Source organism: Molothrus ater, chromosome 6, assembly GCF_012460135.2.
Source record: "Molothrus ater isolate BHLD 08-10-18 breed brown headed cowbird chromosome 6, BPBGC_Mater_1.1, whole genome shotgun sequence".
NCBI classification, from domain to species: Eukaryota; Metazoa; Chordata; class Aves; order Passeriformes; family Icteridae; genus Molothrus; species Molothrus ater.
Window position 1 is genome coordinate 46,383,795 of NC_050483.2, and position 24,801 is coordinate 46,408,595.

General features: G+C 39.6%; 1 protein-coding gene across 1 annotated transcript in view; it reads right to left on the bottom strand.

Annotated features, from left to right (window-relative positions):
- PPP4R3A (protein phosphatase 4 regulatory subunit 3A) overlaps window positions 1-18,257 on the bottom strand; it is a 42,200-nt gene extending 23,943 nt beyond the window's left edge. Inside the window, exons 1-2 of the mRNA XM_036384351.2 lie at window positions 17,121-18,257; window positions 9,854-9,909 (exon numbers count right to left, since the gene is read on the bottom strand). Of these exons, the coding sequence (XP_036240244.1) occupies window positions 9,854-9,909; window positions 17,121-17,262 (198 nt within the window). The 5' untranslated portion in view covers window positions 17,263-18,257. The remainder of the gene's footprint in view (window positions 1-9,853; window positions 9,910-17,120) is intronic.
- Window positions 18,258-24,801: the final 6,544 nt, after the last annotated feature.

The window sequence follows — 24,801 nt, forward strand, 5'->3', positions numbered from 1 at the left end:
TGTATTCTCTAATAAAAGACAGTAACAAAAGCAACAGGTTTTGCTGGGTTTATGTTAGGGGTTTCTTTAATGTTTCATTTGGACCACATAAAACTAGTTCTTCTGTAGGATGAAAGTTACAATATTTTTTTTTTCATTTTTGTAGGCCCCAGAAGACACTCTGCTAATGCACAGAACAGCTGCTTGAAATCTAGTCCCAAGATGGCTACAAACTTTAAAGAGGAGAAACACCACAGTTCCCTGCCTGGGACCACAGGCACCCACTACACTGAACCACGCGTGAGAGTTTCTTATTCCAAACTACAATTCTGGAAGAAAAATACTTGAAACTACTTCTAGAAAAACTTCTAGAAACTACTTGAAACCATGCTTAGCTATGTTCACTTCCTAGACACTGAAGCCCTCATCAACTTACTAGGATAGTTCAAGAGTTTATCTGAGCCCTCCTATTGCATGCAAAACCAATATATGAAAGGGGAAGCTGTGCAGTAAGCAGCAATGTCACACACACCGACAAGGTATTTGATGGAGTAGGTTACAGAGAGTCTACTAAATAACTAAGAATAACTAAATAGAAAATAAAAATTAATAAAAGAAGAAAATAAAATCAGCATTGTGTTTATGTATTCAATCAAGTTTTATTGTTAGTCTTTTTTCTTCCTGTAACAGCTGAAATATAGCCACAGTAAATACACACAGCTCCATGAAACTGCATTATTTCAGCCAAGTGCTAAACCATGCATTCACTCACTAGGACAAGAGACATGGGAATTTTTCTTATACATAAAATACAAAATTTCTGCTTCATTAAGTACAGATTTTGCTTAGAGTGATATTAAAATGAATACTGACAATAAAAAGAAACCTTACCTTTAGATTTTGATATGTACTTACTAGAAAACACCTTAAACTAAACTGTTATCTAAACAGCACAATCAGCCAGCTTCAATGGGATTGTCAAGCAATACAATATAATCAATTTGCCATTACCAGAGCAGCTATACTGCTTCAGAGGCACTAATGGCTTTACCTTGTAAATGGCAAATAGTTTACCTTTTCCTTTTCCAAAGGGTTGAGGAAGAGGTGGTACACAGAAGAAGGGGATTTAGGAAGACCACCTCCAAAATACAAAAGGAAGAAAAAAAATCATAATTAATAGTTTATTCTCTACAAAACAGGTCATGGAGCAAACTCTCTGGTAATAACAGATTGACAGCACCTGGTACTGCTGACTCCAACAGAGCAAAAAAAAATTTGTTTGCAAAAATCTGAAAAGTGAAGATCTCAAAAAGTTTTTCCCTTTACCATCTTTAAAAAACAGTATGTACCTTACCGCATGTTAAGTGTAGGTATCAGGTTCAAATTCTAATACATTTATCTCTCCAACTGTATTTCTACTGCAGTAATTTTCAAAGCCACTCTCTCCTTAGCTTCACACTGAGTAGTGCTTATTTAATGAAAAAAAACAAAGCAACTCTAAGATCAAATTTTAAGTAGACACTAGCAGAACTTGCAACATTCCCATCTAATTACATTTCCATCCAGGTGAAAGCAGTTAGATTTCTAAGTAAGTCATTTCCAAAAGACCAAAATGTATTTTCTTCTTGATAAAGAGCACAACTAACAAATGGGGAAATGACTAAAAGAACACTATTAAGGGCAGTGCTATTTACATTAACTGCTTAAGTTTAATAAACAAAAGTTCTAAGGCTCTGAATAAAATCCAGCAACAGATCAAGACAGAGAAAGGAAGGCAGGCAGAGAAAAATAAAAGAGAAGACAGAAATTTAAACCTGCTTTTGAAAATTACAGTCACATATGTAGAAAAGTGTATTTGGCCATAGCATAGCAATTTTTCTCTTTAACAACATCATCTACTACTAAACATGGAAGCTCACACCTCCATATAGTTCCATTTTTTTAGTTATTTCTTCTTTGAAAAACAAAACAAAAAATTGCTTAAAGAAATCATTTGAGCAGCCATCTTCCAGTTTGTTCTATCAGTATTAGAAAAGTTGTTTCCAATTGCCAACATTAAACTTTGAAATTACTAGCATCTGTTGTCTTAGCACAGACGGGTTTCATACATTACGGTTCCTCAACAGAAATCTACCAACTGCTGCTCTCTGGATCTTTAGTAAACTGTATTTGTTTGTACAACCTTTCTTAAATGAAAGGGCTTTTTAAAAGAGAACATGAAACAAAAAGCACTTCACTCTGTTGTGCAATATACAGTTTTGTCTAACTTTAAATTCACTGTTAAATGCAGACAGTTGTGACTATAATTTCACTTCAATCCTACAAAGCTTATAATCATCAAAAAGGACAGTACAAGACTTATACATGTATGAAGAAATGACTGAAGGAAATTCCAGATGAAGTTAAAGACAGAAGAATCACATCACTAACAGTCTACTTTCTGATTATTTTATTGAAAGAAATCTTTGTACATGCTTGATCTGACATTTCTTCAGTGTAAGTTGAGTCCACTAACTACTCTGGATCTCTCAGCTATGGAAATGGAGTTTCTGTGGCTTCCCAATGTCAAATATTACTTCTTGATACTTCAGAAAGCAACTGAAATTTCTTAAGACTGCCTCCTCCATTCAAAGAGAAAACAGGAGTTAAGGATAAATATGCTTAGTAATAGTGGCTACTGGTTAAAGAGGTAAGGAGATAAGTCTTGCACATTACATCTTGGTGAGCATAAAATCTTCATTTCATTTGATTCACAATAGCCATTCTGGCTCAGATGGAGCAAAGACATCTTTGTTGTTGCATTTCATATAAAATATTATCATCTACATGCAAGGAACTGGATGGGATAATTAAAACATCTAAAAATTGTTCTTATCTTGTTCCTTGTAAACAATTAAAATGTGAAACAGCAGTATTAAATCATAGCTACACTGTGTTAACTGTCACAAACCTGGACAAAGGTTTTATTATTGAAGGATCTTATACTGAGTTCTCTGTGACAACCTCAGCATTCTAGCTCCTCATATTTTCAAGATGCATCACAGTTCTTGGCAAGATCTTTTTTAAATAGGGTGATAATCAGGAGCTATTTATGTAGAGTTCATGATCTTATTCAAAGATTGAAAAATCATTTTCTGCTTTGCAAAAAAAATATCTTGGCAGTAGGGCCAGTTAGAGGCATCATCACTATCTTAGTCCATACAAAATTTGCTGTCTCCTTACAACCATTTACATGAATCTGTTTTGTTACAATAGTGCTCATTCTGTTACAACTGTGGACATAAAATGAGAAATTAAAAAATTTAACCAAAATTTCTGAGTATGGCCTCCTTTTAGGAGACCTATGTACTTAAAATTTCCATAAGGAGGTATCAATCATTTCTATGGGTGTAGGATAGCTTTGTACACTCTAGTTCTTATAAGGACACAGCCTTAGGCCAAAATTCAGAATACAATCGGTGATTCCTGCGCTGCTTCTCTCTCTGCTGGCTGCATCAAGCCCCATGAAGCAAGTTCTGGTTAGTTAGAGGTTCTCCAGAGGCACTGCTGTATGCTGTAGATTGCTCTGAGACATCATGCCTCAGAAGCTAACCTGCAATAATTTAATCCAGGAAACAGTGGCAGCTGCACTGAAGAAGGAGAGGGTTTAGTATCTACCCTATGACTTCTCATTTTTTTGGAACTATTGCCAAAAGGTTTCTGATTTACCTCAAGAGTAAAAAGTTCTTGATACATACTATCAGTCTAAAGTTCTTGCCACAGCACTCACTAAAGGTCAACTTTTACTAGATATTAAATCAGTTTTATTTAACTATTAGAAAGCTGATTAGTAGGTATCTTGTACAGCACTCACACAAATCTCCAAAGCAAGCTCTGGGATTTCATAATGAAGAATTTCAGAGCAACCAGTATTCAGGATTTGACTCTGCTATGATTAAATTAACAAAACTATTACTGTTTGACAATGGACTCTCACTACTGTTCATCTCCAGGGACAAGTCTTCTCCATAGCTCCAAAAAATTATCTTGGCAGTTCTATGAGATCTAATCTACACTCAAGAAGTAGGGATGCCCTAAATTTGTTAAGTATTTCATAAATTCTTACTTTTAGCCTTAAAAAGCAAATTAATTTCTTCCTATTAACCCTCACATGGCTCAGGCTTATGACACTTTCCTGGCCCACACAAGGTTCAACACAGCCAGGCTGTTTCTTCCCTTCTTGGACTGCCTGATTGCTAGTTCCTCATCTAATTCCTTCGATTGTTTACAGTCACAGATACTTCCCTGGACATGCCAACCCATCTTTCAGCATCCTGCTATCTAAATACTTACAATCAAAAGTACAGCTTCATAATTTCAGGTTTCTCTTTATGAAATAAACTTATTTGCACTACCCAGGCATTTTAAGTCAAATAGAGCTAGTGTGGTAGGTCATGGCAGAATCTTCAAGCTAAAAAAAACCCCACCCAAGTAATGTAATATAAAGGTTCAATTCTGCATTTGGATCATGCACTTTTTCACCTAGAAGCTGGTTATCTGGACATGCTAACAATTTACTCAAAAAAACCTGATTAACATGTCAAAGGCATAGACAGATTGAGTTCCACTAGCTTCTGTGAAAGCTCAACAGTCATACACAACTTTTCAGTTAGTGATTTCATAGCTGTATTGCCATGAATCACAAGGAATAACATCAATTTATTGGTTTTGCAGGAGAAACTTTCTGGCCATACTCAGTGTCCTGGGGTGACTTTATGATGCTCAATTGTATCCCCATTTGTCTGTTTAACCCAGAAGTAAGTTTTGCACCCTTAAAACTAGATCTGAGAGTGAAGCGGGGAGGGAGGAGAAGCAGTGGAATGTCTGAGGTAATTGTATTCAAAACACAGAGATAAGAGCTTCAGCTTTTCTCTCTCACAGACTGTGTTGTTTGCAGCACAGAGAAGTAGGAGAGAGTTCTCCTTTGCTTTTTAGTTAGTTTTTAGCTAGCTGAGGCAGACATGGTCCCCAGACTGTGGCTTTTCTTTTTCCTGGAACTCATCAGCCCTGCTCTGGACTGAAAACCCAGAACACCGGGAGCTCGTGCCTGGGCCGTGACATTATCCCACACAGGAGGGACAGGTAAGGGACTGAGTGAGCTGAGCTACACCCCATGACAAGGACTTGCTGAATTGGCCATCTCTTCAGAACAGTGAGAGGGTTTATTGTTTAATATTATTCATTTTTATGCTTGCAAATACTTTGCTTGTTAAATAAATAGTTTTTTCCCCACTTTTCACCAAGGAAATATTTTCCCAAATCAGTTGGGGGAGGGGCCACTTGAATCTGCTTTCTAGAGGGACTCCTTTGGAAGCTTCTTCCCAAATTTGTCCCTAAACCAGGATACTCAGCAAAAGCAGAAAAATCAGAATACACAGGAAAACAGAAATAAAGGAAAATAAGCCTATGTTAATTTAAAATAGATGAACCCCGCCCCAAACCCAAGAGAAGCCCACCCTGCCCCTTGTTTACTCCCTTGCCCCACAAAGCCACACACTCTTCCTTACTATCTTAGCTACAATATGCACAAATTTTATTGAAATAATTTCACTGTTGGCTTGCTTCTCATGACATCAAGGGTACGAAGTTCATCTTCTCTGACTGAGCATTCAGTCAGTGCCCTTTTGGATAGTTGCAAAACTTGGCTTTTTTATCAATAAGTCTGCTCTCCATTATTCAAGGATGGCCATCTTCAAGTTACATAGCTAGTAGATAGTACTCTGGATGAATTTTAGCCTTTTGTGTTTGTGAGGAACTGGAAAAGAGACTGCAAAAGCAAAGGACACAAGAGACACCTCTAGGGCAGAGGCAAGACTCCGTAGGTGGAAGCTGTAAATAACTCAAGTCTTCTTTGTATCAGGCACAGAAAGGGATGCAATATACACTTCATCACTGTGGTACAGGATGCACATGGATGCATCTAAAAAAGCTGAGGATACAAGTCTTTACTGTTCTATTTTTAAAGCATTGCTAAAGTACACTGAAAGGCTCTACCCCACCCACACCCATACCAGGTTTCTCCCTAGGTAAATGCTATGTATATAGAGGAGTTTTTAATCATTTAGGGCTGCTATAGGAAAAGGCATTGTCCTAATATACTAGTGCAATTATTCATTTTCTGAATAAGGATCTTGTTTAAGAACAGCATCTTTGTCATTAACATTCTGAAATTTCAATGCCTTGACCCTCCCAACCCACAATTAAATATCTTGCACCTTTACTAGAATATTAAGAAAACAACCAACAACAGAAGAAAAAACTAAGTATTCCATGTGTGACCCAGCAATGCTTTGTATAATTAAATTCCACTTACTAAACAAAATTTGCTTTTAAGATGAATGCTACTACTTACCCAGTAATTAAATTCAGTAATATTCCATGGCAAAGTTATAGGACCATTACTGTAACATTTTAAAATAAAAATGCCAGAAACTTAACACAGAGCTGTAAGCAAGAAAAATCAGGTGCTCATGTGGCTGTACTGTGCAAATTTTGCTTTTTCTGAAGAAGTTTCTGCCTACAAATAGTACTTTAACATAAGAAATATTAAGTCCATTTTTTGAGCCACAGGACATTAGTTTCCCAAGTTGTTTTCTTTCTAGCTTTTTTTCCTCACATGGCTTACTTTCTTCTAGTTCTAGTATAAACAGTGATGAGTTTGCCAGGAAGTGCATGGAAGTGCATGGTTCAGAGCTTCAATGAACTTCCACTGGTAGCAATTCTATGTTGCAGAATCAGGTACACAGACCTATCTCTCTTTTTGAACATAGCAGAAAACAACTCTTCATTGTGACAGACTAATTAAATTGACTACTGAAAAGGTAGTCAAAAGACTGTCTATGAATTTCATGCTTTAATGATTTATTTCAAACCTTCAGATGGCAGGTAAGTCTGGGAAGACTGAGAAGTAGACTGTGCAAACTGAAGTATCGCAGGCTGACATATGAAAAATGAGTCCCTGAGCAGAACTCAAGATCTCCCAAAGTAATCTTTCTCTCCAAAGGCAGAAAGCTGTATTTACCACCACAAAGGGCAGTCACTGCTTTTAACACTCAACACCAAGAAATATAAAGCAGACAATTGGGACAAAATCATACTAACAAGTTCAGCTTCACAGGTATAGTTTTCGTTGGGGCTTTTTTGGTGTTTGGTTGGTTTTCTTAGCTTTAGTTTCCAAGGGAATAGAGGCAGCAAGGCAAGCTTGTCCTCAGGTCTTCACACTAGTATTTTGATAAATAATTATCTAAGCTATGCAGTTATTAAAACACACATATGTAAACCAAGAGATTGCATAATTTGTGATATCAACAATTAACAAGACCATCTACTTCACACTAGCATTAACAGATCGCATAGGCAGAAGGTTCTTTCACCAGTGGAAGGACTTCACTGTTTATCACAAAGGTATCTACAGGCTTCTTTTGTTGAAGGATCCAAAGCAGCTGGCATGGCAAGGTTCCCCAAGAGCTTAGTACACATTATCTCTCCTTGCTTCCAACCACAGATTGTTTCAGTCAGTCCAATAAGACTGTTTCTTCTTACAAACCTCATGTCAGCCCAGACAAAAGTCAGAACCCATCCATTTATTCCATTAGATATTCAAAGTGTCCACAAGCTGCATGCTGCGTCACAGTAGAAAAGGATGCTGCTATGTGCCCCTTAAAATAGGTTCATCCTCACAACAAAATTCTGAGATAAAAGCCTTCTAAGATCATAACACTACACAGCTACTTTGAAGTTTAAAGCCTTAGATTTCTGGGAGATTTTTCTTGAAATTTTCTATGTGCAACCAACAACAGCAGGCAAGCTCAAAAGCAAGTCTTTTATTTCAGGCTGCAACTTCACTAGTAGTGAGGTGACCAAAGTGACCTTCTGCAGTCAAAAAGAAATATCTCACTCACTCTTCCATCTCAGTTCCACAAATGGATCTTGTGTAAGGTGGTTTGAAAGTTCTGCCAGCATAGAGAGTTACCAGTTTTTGAAAAAGGATTTAAAGTACCAAGCTGATTTTCTTGTGTCTTTAATAAGTTTAAGCCATTCAGCGTTCTAGATGGAGAGTTGGAAAAAACCCTATTCTTTCTTTCAGCTGCTAAGCTCCAAGCTTAGCTCATCTGGAATCAGATTTACACTCTGAACTTGCTTTTTACTAAGGGAAACGATAAGTAGGCCTCACATGAAAGAAAACAGGCTACAGAGCAGATTTAATACACCAAGAAACATTTGATACTTCTAAGGCTCGGAGTGGAGCCCCATATTCAATTTATATTAGAAACTGGTTTGGTTAAATATGAACAATCCACCTACAAATATAAATCTCAGTCTACACAGCATTTGAAAGCTTTAAAACCAGCACTTTTCCTTCTCCAGCACAGAGAATGTACAGTGCTGCTCTAATGGGACAGACTCATGTTAATTATTTTTATTTCTCTAACCATGTTTTCACAGGTATGATTTATGCAGCACTAGATTACAATGTGTGTCAGATGCAGAGCAGGAAATGCTGTTCCACTGACCAGCACATGGAGTGGTTTGCACCAATCTTGCAATTTTATGCCTCCTTGAAGTAGGTTTCCTGTCTGATGTGGCACAACACCTATTGATACAAAACTCACCCCTCAGCTCTTTCAACCAATTTAAGCCAGCAAAGTAAGCTTACACCAGATCAGCACTTTATGCCATAGAGCTGTGAAATATTCAGTGTCACTTCAGGAGCTTTAAAGCTCAAGTTTATCATAGAACCATGACCTCAAGCTAGTCAGGATTACAGCTAAAATTTAGTGTGCTTAGCACTTTCACTGGTCTTGTCCTTACTCCCTGGAACTGACCCTCCAGGCCCACACTGTCCTTATCAGTTGCTCTGTATCAGCTGCTTATACAGTGCACTATGAATACATCAAGAGACAGATACAGGTTAAATTTTTCAAGGAAGGGTATTTTTAGCCCATATTGGTTCTCCCCATTCAGTTCAAAATACAATTCTACAAAAAGCTGCAGTGACACAACTACTGGGACCTGCCTGTGAACAAAACAGTATGTCCATCCCTGTCCATGCCTTTAATAAACTATTAAAGGTGAAAGACTGAAGGGTGCTTTAATACATTAACTGTACCTGACAAGATTTTAACAAGTCTGAGCTGACCAAACAGGCAAAAAAAATACAATTTAGTTCAGCATTTTTAAACCTGTAAAGGCAATTCCCAGCATCCATGAAACAAGCACAGCAAATAAAGTACAAGCCTACACAGTTCACTTCTCACCCATCTAAGGAGCATTCTTTAGGGGCTCACAATGTATGGTTTAAATAACTGAAGCAATGTGCAAACTAAAGGTGAGAAGCTGCTTTTATTAACACAGAATGCTTTGGAGCAATAGTAACCCATACCCACTTTCTAAGTAAAAGACAAACAAAGGTTTACATGTAAATAGCTTTAAAGCCTTCAAAACTTTCCCTGAATAAAAATACATTTAAAGTTAAAGCATCTGAAATATAAAGAAGAAAAAAGCAATGATGATACTAAGTTTCAGATACTATAACCCTCAGGAACCTCAGCTACTTTGTGATTTTCCCAACTATGTTTTGACTGTCTCTCCCAAAGCAATTTCTGGTGCAAAACAGAGAGCAGTTTATCTGTATAACTTCACTAAAAATGCAGAGAAGTAACACATGATCATGTAATGCACAAACATGGTGCAAACTACTTTACCTATTTCTGGCACAAGAACATAAAATATAATTTGCAATAGAGGCAAAAAAAATTACTATATTGCTACACTGTTGGTTGTATACTGTTAAAGACCCTGCCTTTAAACATGAGGAAAAGAAAAGTATGTTTACCTGTTGCTTCTGGTACGCAGTGTTCGGATTAATTTTGGACTCCAAAAGAAGAGAGCCTAGGAAAAAAAAGTTCCACTTATTTATACGTGCGCTAAAATTTTACCCACCACATAAATTTTCTGATCACTCTTTCCTTGAACAACAATAAATCTATTAACCCCTAAGAGATACTGTTCACACAGTACAGAATAATGCTCTGAGGACTGAATTTTAAACCTTTCTTATTTTGAGTAACAACTTTTCTACAGAAAAATGTTTAGACATGATGAAGTCTGCAAGCACACCAAAAACATCATAACTGCATTCCAGAGATTACTTATGACTGTTTTGTGTGAAAATTCTAATTGTGTGGTATTTTTTCTTAAAGGTTAGCTAAAACACTTATTTTCCTGGGAAGCTTATCTAGAAATTAATGCTTAGAGCAGTAACCACTGTGACTGCTAATACCAGAAAACTTCACACAAACTCAGAACAATGGTTTCACAGCAGGTTTTACTAAGACACAGAACAGCAATTCCATTCTCAGGTCTGTGTCTTCTTTCCCTTCCTTTTGCACATTAGCATTCTTGTGTCACATTTAAACAATCTGAAGTGTTGATCTATACAAAAACAACTTTTGAAACTGATTTTATTCTTGGACCAATCACTTCCCTCATCCACCTTGCTACTCAGCTGCACTAGTGCCAGTGTGTGACTTAAATTCACGTATCTGCAGAGCTTCACTCAGCTTACACAAAGAAATACTGATAAATTAACTTGCACTGTCAATCATACAATTAAAATGTAAGGCTGCAAGCACCCCTTTAAAGTGGCATTTCTCCATTTACTTACCTGGTTAAATTTAGGCTTTAAGAAATGTCCAAACTTTAAGAAAAGTGTTAACTTCTCAGTTTCATCACTATAGTTCTAAGGCAAATGTATTACTAAAATATGGGCTGCTCTCCATCTGTTCATTCCCTAGCCTGGACTGACACCAGGAGCTGCTCTGACCCAGGGGCAGCACCTTGCACCTCCTGAGGTTCACAAGGTCCCACTTCTCAGGCTACTGCAGGTCCATGTGGATGGGATCCTGTCCCTCAGGCATCTCAACCACACCACTGCAGCTTGGTGCCCCTGCAAAACTGCTGAGGGAGACTCCATCCCTGTGTCTGACACTGATGAACGTGTTAGGCTGGGGGATGTGAGGGAGGAGACTGAAGAACCTCATCACAGAACTTCACTTGCTCTAAGAGTGGTGTATCATTAAAGAATTACAGAAATAGCAGAACATTCTGTTGTCTGATAAGGAAGGTTACTACTTGATGAATTTAGAAGCTTTACCAATGATTTTTATATCCCCCAGCTTACTATGTAAGTGATCATCAGATACAATTATTTTTTTCAAATGAATGTACCTGTGAAGGCTGCTTGTTTCCAGTTTCTAATCAGTTGTTCTACAAGAGGCAGCCTTCACTAATGAAGTTGGCTTGAGAAGCTCTCATCCTGTCTCAACTGCTCTTGGAGTAAAAGCAACAGACAGTGGGAGTTTACAAACTCTACAGAATTCAACAACAAAATTGAAATAAATACCCCTCAAGGGAAAACAACACACACAGGAAAAGCTCTCCTGCCTCAAGCCCAAATATACTACTCAGGATTTGAGTTTTTCCAGTTTTCTGACACACATCAGCTCTGCTACCAAAGCAGCTTATTTGCTTAAGTGCAAGTGCATAACTAAAGAAAAAAATCTTCACAAACCATAGAGCACAGAGAAGGAAAACATCTAAGACAAGGCTTACAGATGAATCCAATAAATTGCTGCTCATACTTTGGCCATAGTCTCAAGCTTTGAATTTGGGGTTTGCCTAAAGGACATCTAAACCCAGCATTTCCTTTCATCAGATACACAGAATAAGTTGTGCTTTCAAAGTCTCAGCTTCTACTCCATGAAGACTTAGAATATTATTTGTGCTATTAAAATGAAGACAATTAGAAAGTCTTTACTGTCTAGAAATAGTTCATATCAGCAAGTATGAACTAGAATTTTCTAGGAATCAAAAGTAATTGATAATTTCAACATCATTTTAATGGCTGAACACAGACCTACAGACATGTAAATTCCATCATTAGAAGAATGTCTTACATAATGTAAATGTCATGTTTGGCAAAATACTATTTAAAAAAATTGAAAACAATTGAATGCAGACACTTCATTTTCTAAGCTAGAAGAGAATGACTTCTTTACTAGACTTATCAAAAAAGAGCATTTCTTCTTCTCTGCTAAACTTGATGCTTGTAGGAAAGACAAATCGAGTTTTTCAAGGATTGAATGCTTCTCACTACCACATGATTCAACTTATTCCTCACCATTTTGGACAATAACTAGAAAAATATTAATTTGGCGACAGAAACATACTGAAAGTTTATTGTGCTCTATAACTAATAACTGCCCCAAATCTATCCTTCTGGAGAATATGATGCTCCATTTGTGCAATAAGTTCCCCCAAAAGGGTTCAACTAGTCAAAGATCAGTGACTAATCTACTAGTTAGTACCCCTTCCTGGTATGAGGCAATGTCAAGTCTTCATTACTTGCATGTGGAAAGCAGGCAGGAGTAACAGATGTCTGAAACACAAATATATTCTTCTGTAACCTTTAGAAAAAGGTTACAGAAATATAACACCACAAATAAACTTCCATTCAAAGTCATTATCACTTGTTTGAGAAGCTTTTGTCATAAGCATTACTTTCTATGTAGGTGTTTTTCCATTTGTACTATCCTAGAAAATGTTAAGACTATCCAGTCTAAATACACCAACATAAAAATAAAAATACACCCACATTTCATTTTCATTGACCCAAAGACTCTATTCAAAGTTAGGTAAGAGCTGAAAACTCACCTTAATGCATGCTATGTTTTGAGTAAATGCTCCAAAATTATACAGATCTACAGTTTGGTTTTTTTTTTAATTACAGCCGTGAATGAATTTATAAAAATAACTGCAAAATACTGAAGCCAAAAAAAAAAAAAATCTGAAACCACCTATAAAGAATAAAACTGACTTGCAGAATTCTATTACCTGGCACTGTAATGCAATACAGCACAGCTGGGGGTTTTGTTAGTAGAAAACACCATTCTGTGCTGCAGAAGGAATGTGTGTAGAGGAGAAGACTTGCTCAGAAGAGATTATTACACACAGATATTCGATGCTATTTTCAATTATATTTAGAGACATCAAATATCCCAATTCAACAGTCTCAAACAGCAAATTTGCAGCTTTGTTTACAAGTACACATATGGAAGAGACCAGTTAATCTGGCACACTGCTGCTCTCCCACCAAACTGTTACATGGAGTCTTCCTCAAAAATAGAGGAAAAAGTGCTGCCTACTACCCCTCACCAGCATAAACATGTTTACATTTAAATGAAAGTTTCAAGTCAAGAGCTGTTTCTTGCAAGATGCACACAGAGGTTTAAGTTCTGCAATCAGTTCTGCTGCAACCCAATCACAGAAAGTAATCCTCAGAAACTCAAGGAACAGCTCCAACTGAGGCCCAAGAAAGTGTTCTACAATTCCAAGAGAATATTCCTGAGTCCAAGACACTTCTGGAACACCAAACTCAAATATTAAGGGAAGGGGAGAGCCAGGAGAAAAGAAACAAAAAAAACCCCAAGTCATCTTCCCCCATGCTTTTTTTCATTTTGATCTAATATAAATACTGTGTTGCTTACCTAAAAACAAGCCAATAAAATCCTGAGTTTGAACAAGGTAAAAAAACCTGAAGCCAAGTTTTGTCTAAGCCTGCCAGTTGTACAGGTTTACTGATAGCTGCACTACAGAAGCAGCAAGGAAAGGCACTTGCCCTGTGGCAGAAATCATTAACACACAGACTTCAGAAGCAGCAAACTACAACTGCTGGATGATAATGATGAGTTCCTAAAAGAGAGCTCACAAATGGCCTGCAATGGAGGGGTTAACTTTCACTTGTCAAAAAGTTTAGATACAGAACCAGTAAGTTTTAATTAAAGGTTTAAGCTTTCAAATTAACACAAATTACTTGAACAGAAATGTTCACTTTAGAGGTCACTTCAGTCATCTGGGCTCAGAACGAAAACAAGGTGATCTGAAACCATGCAGTAAACCTCAAGAAGTACAAAGACAATTTAAGAATAAGGTAGGCCACAACAGCCTAAAATACCATGTCAGAAACGGGTAAGAAATCAAAGAGTTCTGATTACACACAGACTCACATGGTGGGTGATAATTTGTAAGAAAGTATTTCACTCTTGCTCTGCTGCAATTCAAGTAGAATACATTACAACTAGGAATCACACAGAGAAACTTTTCAGGGTTTTAAATAAAAAGTGAATAGCTATTATAGTGTAAAAAAAATTACAATCTCATGCTTCAAAGCATAATATACCTGATATGAAAGCAGTTTGTGGTATTTCTGTTCTAAAATTGATTATTCCAGATTGTCTGCAATGACTCTTAACGGTTTAGTGCCTGGCAACATCAGACATGCAGCTTGCAACACAACTCACTCATCTACTCTAAATTATTTTCTTTTATGATGGTGTTAAACCAGCACAAGTTAAAAAACCACTCCTACAGATAAAAACCCCTCTTACTCAGTTCTTATTCCTCCAATTCCAAATGATAGCTTACATTGGATGTGGCATACTGATTGTACTTCCCTTATCTGCACACCCTGACTGTGCAATAAAATCCCAACCACTTGTAAAGCAGCCTACTACACCAAGTTACAGCTGCAAAATCCAGACTGAACCATGCACCAGCCCACACGGTCAGCCAAAGAAACCACGGTAATTCTGCTGTTGATCTGTGCACAGCCAAAGTGGCCCTTGAGCAGGAGTGGGAATTTCCCACACACAGAAGGAGCTGCTGCTCATATCCCCAGGACCTCCCTAGTCAGGAAATGGAGCCTTCACGTTCAGGCAGATGCCGAGGTTTTCTGTCAGCTTCCTGGAGTAAGGCAGTAAGAATATGCCAGTGTGCACAGGATGAATCTCAGCTCAAAGGCTAGGAAAAGCTGGTTTAGAAATGCAGGAAGGAAGAAGTTTCATTGTGGAAAGAGGAGGAGCTGACAAAGAAAGACAATACAAGAATGCAAAGGAAACATGGAGACAAATGGTGTATAGGTCAGTTCTACTCCTCAGTTCATACCACTTGTATGTCTTTATTAACTGGGAAAAAGTTAAAAATCACAGTCAACTATTTCATTTAGTTAAAAAAGCATGCAAGGAAACACAAATTGCACAGTATATAAAACACAGGTATGGCATTACCTTTTTCCAATCATTTGCTCACAAGTAAAAATTACTATTTGCCTTCAAAATTAGCCCACAAACAACAGACAGTGGGAGTAAACAAAATATAAATCAAATTTTATGAGGTGTCTACACAAGCAAGTTAGAAAAACTAGCCTATTAATAGAGTGCACATTTACCCAGGACTGATACTACCTACTATATTAAGAATTTTAACTGGGTATTATTCAATACTTTGAAGTAGAAAGTATGCAGCTTGAGAGAGGGCTGAAGTGTGTATCCTACCAAATAAACATCTGCGTATTGAGTGCAATTAGTAAGTTTGAGACAGTCCCTGCTTTGATTACAGTATCTTAGCTATGCAAGATAAAGCAATGACTTAATTTTAGTTTTTAATACCATTTTGTATCCTCCTTCTTACACACCTTCATTTATTTACAAGTGAGCTGGCAACAACAGTCCAGCTCAGGCACTAATCAGTCTGAAGCACACATAGCCCTCTGAAAGTTAATACATGGATTTTAGTTTGAATGAGCTATTTCTTCACAAGGAGGTTGGGAACTGCAGTTCTTTTGATTTCTTTTTAGAAAATAATTACAAAAAAAAAAAAACAGAAAAATTTTAATATATAGGAGACATAACAGTTTTTAAACATGCCCCCAACAGCCATGGACAGTATCTACGACAAAACATACTGTAAAAATGAGCCAAAAAATTTAGTGATAATTTTTTTTAATTCCCTCCTCACGTTGAAATTAAACTAAATCTATTTCCATTTTGAATGTTTTCTCTTGCAATATGAAGCTGCTCAAGGTTTAAATGCATCTTCCTCACTGTAAAATAAATAAAAATCAGGTGTCAGTTTAACCTTTCAAAATATAATCAAAAAACTACAAGATCTCTCTGGGAGCTTATCAGAAGCTCAATTACCAAAATCCTCCTCAGATGACTGATTCTTCCATATCAGTTTATGATCTTTGCTGTAGGGATTACATATTGTACAGTTTATCATAACTTTCCCAAAAAGTAAGGATTAATGATTCTCAAATTGCTTCTCATCCTACTTCCTATGATAAGAAAGCTTAATAAATAAAATGACAAAGTCTGTCGACAGCCAAAAGCTACAACTAGAGCTACAAGTCACTAAATACAGTAGCTATACATCTAATGAAGTAGTAAGTCATGCACTGACAGATTTGAAAAGCAGAATGGTACAAGGCTAATACTGTGAAGTACACATTTTAAAATTTCTGATCACAGCAGTCATGAACTCACTTAACCAACAGTCAAGACTAGCCCAAACATGTAGCTACAGGGCTAGATGTTACTGCTTAACATATACTACTGACATATGCTGCCAGAAACCGTGAAAGAAGTTGATAATCCATAATTTTAAATTTATCTTCAGAGACCTAGAACTGCTGAAGGGCTGAGTACTCCCATTCCATTAAAAAAAAGCATCTCTGAAAATGCTGTTCTGTCCATTGTATTGTCTTTACTACCATAACTGTACTTCGAAAACCGTTGATAGCTGTTAGAACGTCTTACATAATTCTAGAAGCTACTAAAGAAAAGGGCAGGTGGAAACAGAAGGGTGTTAGCCATCCAACGATCTCCTAAAAACAAATACTAAAGACCAACACCTAAGTTTTGAACAACTTTCATGAGGGGATCGCTTCCAGAAAGATCCAGTGATCGATTCTGAAACCAGACCAGTAGATATCCAAACCCATGCACGATCTACAACAAGACTCGAACGCATTTTGAATGCAACACTGTGTATTCAGTAAGTGCCTACTATGCTTGCACTTGATGGCAATCTTCTGTTTCTTTCACTTGGCCTAGCACGAATGAACCCTGGTTAGTGCCCACTTGCTTTCAGGAATCCCATTTGAATTATGCAGCAAAACATCAACGCAACAGACACAAAGCAACACCCAGTTCCTTTACTGGGTAGGACGAGGAAAGCCCGTGCCTTCAGCCGTACACACTTACCATCACTCTCTGCCCTGACTAGCAGGGACATGCCCTTGAGCCTCTCCACGTAGCAAGAGGACACATGCCCTGTGCCTCGATCATCCCACTGGCGGTCCTCATTTAGCGTGTAAACCTTCACCCTCCGCCGGGTGTCCGTCATCCTGCCGCCTGCCGCACCGCAGCCACCCCTCTGGCCGGCAATCGCTGCAGGAGCACCAGGCTGCTCGGGGGCCAGGCCCCCCTCACGGGAGGGGAGCGGGAAAGACGGCAGCAGCCCCACGCGGGCACGCCAAGCAAGCTCTTCTTAATCCTCTTCAGTGCCCCAACGGGATCCTCATAATCGAGGGTAACAGGATTGGGGAAGAGGGAGAAACAAGAGGCGAAGATGTGAAAAGGGGAGCTGCTCCTTCAGGTACAGTCAGGCGCTGCACAAAAGGCGAGTAAGCCTAGGCAGGGAAAGCCGCAGAGAGGAGAGAGGCTCTTTGCAGGGCGAAGGGCAGGCGGGAGAGGCGGTGAAGAAGGGATCCCGGAGGAGAAGGGGATCCACGGTAGTTGGAAGCGGCGGCGGACCGCAGCCGGCCCAGCGTGACAGGAGCAAGCGTTCCTGGAAGCCGGAGCCCTGCCGAGGAAAACAGGGGGGAAGCTGGTGAGGCCGGAGGGAATCAGAGGAAGGGAGGCACGCGGGAGAGGGGCCGCTCGCCCCGGCCTGTAGCCCGGCTCTATTGTGCAGCAGCTGCCCAGGCCCGAAGCCCCTCGCTCGCCGTCCGTCAGCGCGGGGCTCCAAGGAGCCGCCCTCCTTCCCGCCTGGGCTGCCTGGGGCCTGAGGACACTGCCCGTCCAGCGACAGGGTGAACGACCAGCCGAGCTCAGCGCCCCGTCTTCCCCATGGGCTCCGGTCGCAGGCGGCGGCTTCACTCCCAGCCTGACTCCGCCGCCATGTTCTTCTTCCTCCTCCTCCTCCTCCTCCTCCTGCCGGTGCTGCGGCGGCTCAGTCCCGACTCCCCAGCGCGCCTTACGACGTGGCTACGCTTCCAGGCGTTCGGCGACCCGGCCGGCAGAGAAACGCTGTGCCCTGCGGAGGGAGGGGGCGATCGGCAGTGGCTGGTGCGGCCCGGCTCCCTCCGGCCCCGGCTCCGCCTCAGTCACTGCGCGGCCGCCATCTTGGTTTCACCTCTCACTGGAGGCGCGGGGTCTCCCAGCCAGCGGCGGCACGGGCCGCCCGCCGGCATTTAAAGGGCCAGCGGCCCCGCGCGAGGAATGCGCGTGCGGCCGTGGCCGCGCCGTTACCGCGGGCCGGCGCAGGCGCTGGCGGACCCCGGCTTTGAGGGGTTTTTTGTCCTCTTTTTTTTTTTCTTCCTCCTCACCTTGCCGAGTGATCTCAGAGTTAAACAGCTTTTGGTTGAATTGGATCTCTGCAGTCATAGATGGAATCAAAGAATTCCAATATCAGAAGCTGTCGAGGCTCTGCTTCTGCCGCTGCTGCTAATATCTAAGCATATATCTGACAGAGTTCCCTAAAATATGGGAAAACACTGGGGCGTTTGGGACCTCAGCAGCACCACTGCAGAAGAGAGTCCATTTCACAGTACTCTCACAGTACTATCTATTCTAGATACCCAGTGTACATGGGAGCTCACTGCAATATGCAGTCTGTTATTTTATGCTTTTGAACAAGTCTTGATACTCATTTATCAAAGTGAATTGTATTGAGGGTGGTTTGAGCCAGCAGTTTTCACCAGGATTAATCAGTATCACAAGGAAGCCTCTAGTCAAGCCCTGTTTTCCTTTGTCCATCTTCTATTTTGTTTGCCCTGTGGAAAGCCAGTGGTTACAGGTTTGATATGCAGCCTCCTGAACGAGCTCCCAGGGCCACAGCAGAAGCTGGCAGAGCTCAAGAGGTGTTTGGACAATGTCCTCAGGGACGTGCTGTGACTCCTGGGGAGTCCTGTACAGGGCCAGGAGTTGGATTCCGTGATCCTGATGGGTCTCTTCCAAATCAGAATATTCTGTGATTCCTGATGTGCCCAAACAAAGCCATTTGGCCTTTGCTCTGATGCCCAAGGGCCTTTGGTAGTGTTGTTTGGGTTCCTATGCCATAGCTGAAGGCATGTTGTGCTTGTTGTTCTCAGCACAGTGTTCTTGGCTAAAGCAGGGACAGGTTTGAAGAGATTCAGATGTCTGGGGCTGTGGATTGTGGGCCTGGCTGAAGGGGAGCCACCACACAGCACTGCACACAAAGGGGCTCGGTGCCTTCGCTTGGCGGCCTGGGCAGCTCTCTCGGGGCTGTTCCTGGGCAGCTCTCGAGGGGCTGCTCCTGGGCAGCTGCTCTTGCCAAAATTTCCCTCAGGCCAGCCTGGAGATGGATTTTTGTGACTTCAGAAAAGATTGATGTCACTTAGAGAAAACTCTATAGAGCTGTTATATTCACGTACCATTTACAAATTGTACCCTCTTGTGGCCATCAGATTAAGTAGAGACCACACTGCTCACTGCAGTTTTTAATTTATTATTTTTTAATTTTTGTGAATTGAAAACAATCAGATTTCAGTTTGCATAGTTTGCTTTATGAAAATTTTGGGCTCAGCTTCTTTTAATGGGCCTTGTGTTATTTTGATACCAGTCTGAACAATGCTCAGTCCAACAATAGTTGCCTACTTGTCAGGTTTTAACCCAATTTTCCTTATGTTTGGCAAAAGGGTTTTATTTTTTCAAACATTTCTACCCCAGTCATTCCAGAAAAAAAAAGTCAGGCATTGAGAGTAACTTCCCATGCTGGAAAGTAGTTGGGAAAGAAAGAAACATTCTGTTTATTTTTCTTGGAGTAATGAGTCAGAAAGCAAGTCTGTCAGGTCACACCTCAATTCCTTCTCTCCATTTCTACTGGTTTGAAATTTTGTGTCCAGAAGGAAGTGTCTTCAGGCATCAGGAGAGGCTGTTATTAATTGAGTTAAAAGGTTTAGGCCCCTTTAGTTCCTGTAAATAATAAAGGACCTAGCCCTGACAGAAACTTTTGCCCACCAGTAATTGAGTAATAAATGATGAGATGGAGTGTTGAAACCAGTTTTTAACTTTTATATTCCTAGGAAAGTAACTACACATCGTTCAATGCAATAGGAATAAGCCTAAAGTGGGTTTACCATAGAGAGCTACTTTCTTGCACAGCAGTCAAGACTAAAGAACAAGATAACTTTTTCTTTCAGTGTCTAATAATAATTTTGGGAAAGAAAATTGCATTGTTATTGTGAAGAAACTTCAGGTCACACATATAAATTTGGTCCTATGTACTAAGGCATTATTAGAGCTCCTAAAATCCCTAGCTAAATATTTTCTGAACAAAATAAAATGTTAGGGAAACTAACAACTTCTGACTTTATTGTGGTGAAGATTATTGCCAGAATGAAAGTCTGTGCTTGCCTGAGTATATAGATATGGCTATACTCAGTATGTGCAAAAAAGGTTTCAATCCATACTACACACACATGGACACTCTCTATGTCTTCCTGTTCCCAAGGCATGTATTCTGACTTGTGCCCCAAAATCCTGTGGAAAATGAATGACTGAGTGCAAATAAAAAATTAAATGGAAAAATTATCATAATAGGGAGAGGCTATAAAAAAGATGTCTGTAATGGAGTCAGAATATTGTGATCAAGAAGAGGGGAGATTCAGAAAAGAAGCAAACACAGCAGTTTGAAATAAATACATAGACAAAAATAGACAAAAAGCAAACCTAGCAATCATTACAAGTTATGAAGCACAGAAAAAAATGGATAAGGATGTCAAGAAATTTGCATGGTTGGTACTTTTAGGAACAGCTCATGTTTCCTAAATCTTAACACTATTATAGGCCTGTTATATTAAGATTTTTTAAAATGTTGATATTGTTACAAAAAAAGTAATTGTTTAATAAATAAGTTTGTTTTATATTTGAAAGAATGTGTGATATATTTGTATCATATTATGATGACTAAGTGCTTTCCTGGTCATTATTTACAAGGATATTAAACAACTTTGCTTAGAGAGAAACATATTCAAGTTTGCAGGTCCTAAAAAACTTGAGAGTCCTAAAGAGGCTTGCATGTGTGATCTCAGGAAGCATGAAACCTTATTAAGTTTTAATAAAGCTTAAATTATTGCAGAAATTCTGGAGGACATGAAGACTGACTATAAGTATTCAAATTGGACAAGTGAGAACCCAGATAATAGTAGATTGATTTATCTGATATCAGTCACAGACAATAAATGCTCACACAGAATGCAATAAAGAATTACAAGATGGGCTTATAGCAGTAGCAGGCTGATGTGGCTTTAGGAAGAAAAATGTTTAATTTATTGTTAAATTACAAAGGCTCATAGGGGTAATGGTGCAGATATAATACACATGGACAGTTCTCAGGTATTTCTGGAAAGTTAAAATTGTATTCTGTGAAGAAAGCTCACATTGCGTGGGTCAGATTTGAGGTGACTGGTATAGCTCAAAAGGAATTAATTGATCTGTGGAGATGATCCTAGATGATTGTGAGAAATCAAGAGTAGGACTGATGCTATTTAGGATTTCTTGTAATGTTTAGAAAGTCAATGTAAAATCTCTGTGCATAAAAGCTGTGTATGACTCAGAGAGTCTGGAAGAAATGGCAAGAAATGGATAAGGCCATAAGGGTCAGAAACAGAAGGTTCACTTCCTGAAGGCGCTGATGTAGAAAGAATGGCTTAGCCTGGGGCAGCTGGGAAGGTTACTGGCAGCTGCTTCTGGCTTATTCCAGCTTTACAAATGTCTGTGAGCTCATTAGTGCTTACCAGTAATTTAAGGCAAGCAATGACACTTTCACTTAAAATTTTGAGCTGTAAACAGTGTTTGTTCAAGACCTGATGGATGAGCAGCTCTGGCAGGTTGTGGCCTGGTTATGCTCTGACCTACACCTCCTAACAGGATCCTCCAGATACAGCCAAATACAGGGTCACATCTGTGGCAATAAATAGTAAGGCAGCTCTGAAAGAAGCAAGGCAGCATAGTAAACAAGCAACTCAACACAAACTTCTGACACTGCTCTGTGTCTGTAAGATCCTATAATAATATGACTTTTGGACAGATTGTAAGCTAGCACACTGTGGAAGAATGTAACATCAGGAATAAAAGTAGCTTTAATGCCACATTCTATAATTCTGGTGTCCTCATGGTTAACAATTTCTAAGAAATTTAAATAGATCTGAGAGGACTGCTCTGAAGAGCTTTATTTTTTTGCAGATCCATTTGTCACACTCCAAAATCTCAGATTCCTGCAGCATGCACTTTTTTGCAGCCACACCCTCTGAAACATGTCACAGAGGCTGCCACTCAACTTTCACATCCTGCCACAGATCCCTGAGAAGCAGTAGCTCTGTTCTTGTACCTGAACAACAAACATGAACCTGTGAAGGTCAGCAGTTAAGATTCTGTAACTCTTCCTCCTACATAATGTGCATATGAATCCCTTCAACAGAAATGTCATCTCTTTTCTTTCAGCCCCTATTGTCATCTTAATTTTCACAGTACTGAACAGACTCTTGTCTTCCAAGCAGAGCTTCCTTTTAGGAGTTCTCTGCAACTGCACAGTCATGCAAAGTCTGTATTTGTTTTGAATTCCTGTATGCCTCTCTGGAAATGCTACACTTTATCTAAATATGTAGGCCTCATTATCTGCAGACTGAACAATTTCAAAGCACTGCTGATGCAGAGGATGTGCCTGCATCATTTATTCATCCAGCAGTGAAAATTCCCCTCCTTCTGCAAGGGGAACTCCAAGACATCTGAATTGTGCTGCCTGTCCCTATGCAGTACATATTTATGTTTTCACATGCATTATTTTGTTATTTTGCCTTTTGACTGTGTTTGTGAAGTTTTAGTAAGAGTTATTGAGTCCTTTTTTCCTTTTTCTATGGTAGACTTCCTTTTCCTAACTTTTGCTCCCATGTATTTTTTTTTATAAGGTTTCCAGTACTTCATCCATAGCTCAGACTACAACAAGTTTCTCTTAGACCCATATATTTGATGGTCTTTTGAGAAAGAGATGGACAGAGAGGCAGGAAGTGAGATCCACATGATAACTTTGTTTCCAGGAAGTTTTGAAAGTCCATTACCCATAAGGGTAAAAACTACCTCAAATTTTCTATTAGATCTCTACCTAATCTCCTAAAATATTACTATCTGCTGCAATACTCTCATTCAAATAAATTCCTCATTACCTTAGGCACATGCTGAGGTGAATGTGGGAACTGTTGAAGGTGTTTCCAATTTGTGTAAATAAGAACTACATAAGTGGATTTAGAGTCAAAAGGGAGAAAGGCCAAAAGAGATGGAGAAAGGACATTATCAGAGCCAGAACAAGCCAGCAGCACATGGACACAGGTAGGTGGACACTCATCCTTACACACACACAGAGTCTCAGCAGCTTGGTACTTCAATTGGAGCTGTCATCTGGGACTACTGGACTAGACCTGTGCAAATTTAGGATCAGGTTCCTGGACAAAAGTGAAAGTGACAATATGTCTCTATGTAATAAAGTGTAATAAATATAAAAATATGTCAGAAACCTGAAAAAAAAAGGAGGCAGGTAAGTTTTTTTTAGAAAGTAATTTAGAATCAGCCATTGTACTGTCAGCAATTCAAATATGTTTGTTTTTTCCAATTTTAAAATATATGAGTCACTTCAGTGTTTGTGACAATGATGGTCTTAGAGATGCAAATAATTCAAGACTTGCACAGAACAGGAATGATTGTGGTGCAAGTTGCAACTAAGTAATATAAATAGATTGGGAGCACATCCAATTACTTGAGAGATTACTTTACTAATTATCTTAGCTGGTTCTAGTGTCTTCCATTTTGCATATGAAGCCAACCAAGCAGAGGTGAGAACCTGACACCAGGCTCTGTGGATAAGCTCTGCAGTAACAGAGGCCAAGCATTTAGGGAGGGAAATGTGCAGTGTCCTCACTTTGCACCCCTGCTCTAACTAAAAGCAAAGCTAAGTAGACCAAATGCAAAACTAGAGGATTTGCTATTATTGTTACCTAGAAAAACAACCTAAATTGTTATGGAATGGGTTTGCCTCAGCAGCAACACAGAAACTCCTCTGATTCTACATTCTCAGCCTAGCCTCCCCTTTTCCCATATGTGTTACCTCTCTTCTGGTTGGCACCAGAGACAGGATTTGGGCTCACACCTGAGACAGGATTTGGCAAACATCTGTAAGATCTTGAAAAGCATGAAGAAAGTTAGCAAGGCTCAGTTGTTTAATGTCCCCTCCAATACAAAAACTGAGGATCAAGAAGTCCAGCAAGTAGGTGGGATGGTCAAAACAAGAATAATTGTTCTTTTTTCACAGCTCATTGAAGAAAGTGACAGAAGGCTCTGCTGCAAGGAAACATTGATGCTGAAGTCAAACTTAGCAGTTCAATGTACTAATCTCCTAGGAGTGTCCCTTGCAGAGCATGGGTGGCCTCCAAGCAGAGCTCTCAAGTCACTTGTGTGACTAATGGGCAAAGGCATTGGAGGCATGTGGGGATTATCAGCGGATGTGCAGGAGGAAGAAGGCTGGGAATGGTGTGTGTGCCAGGAGGGGCTGGAGCACTGAGCTGCAAAGGGGGTCTGGCAGCTTTCACACCCCAGGGTGTAGAAGTGTGGGGTGATGGCAGTGACGTGCCTCTGCTGTGCACTGGCTGGT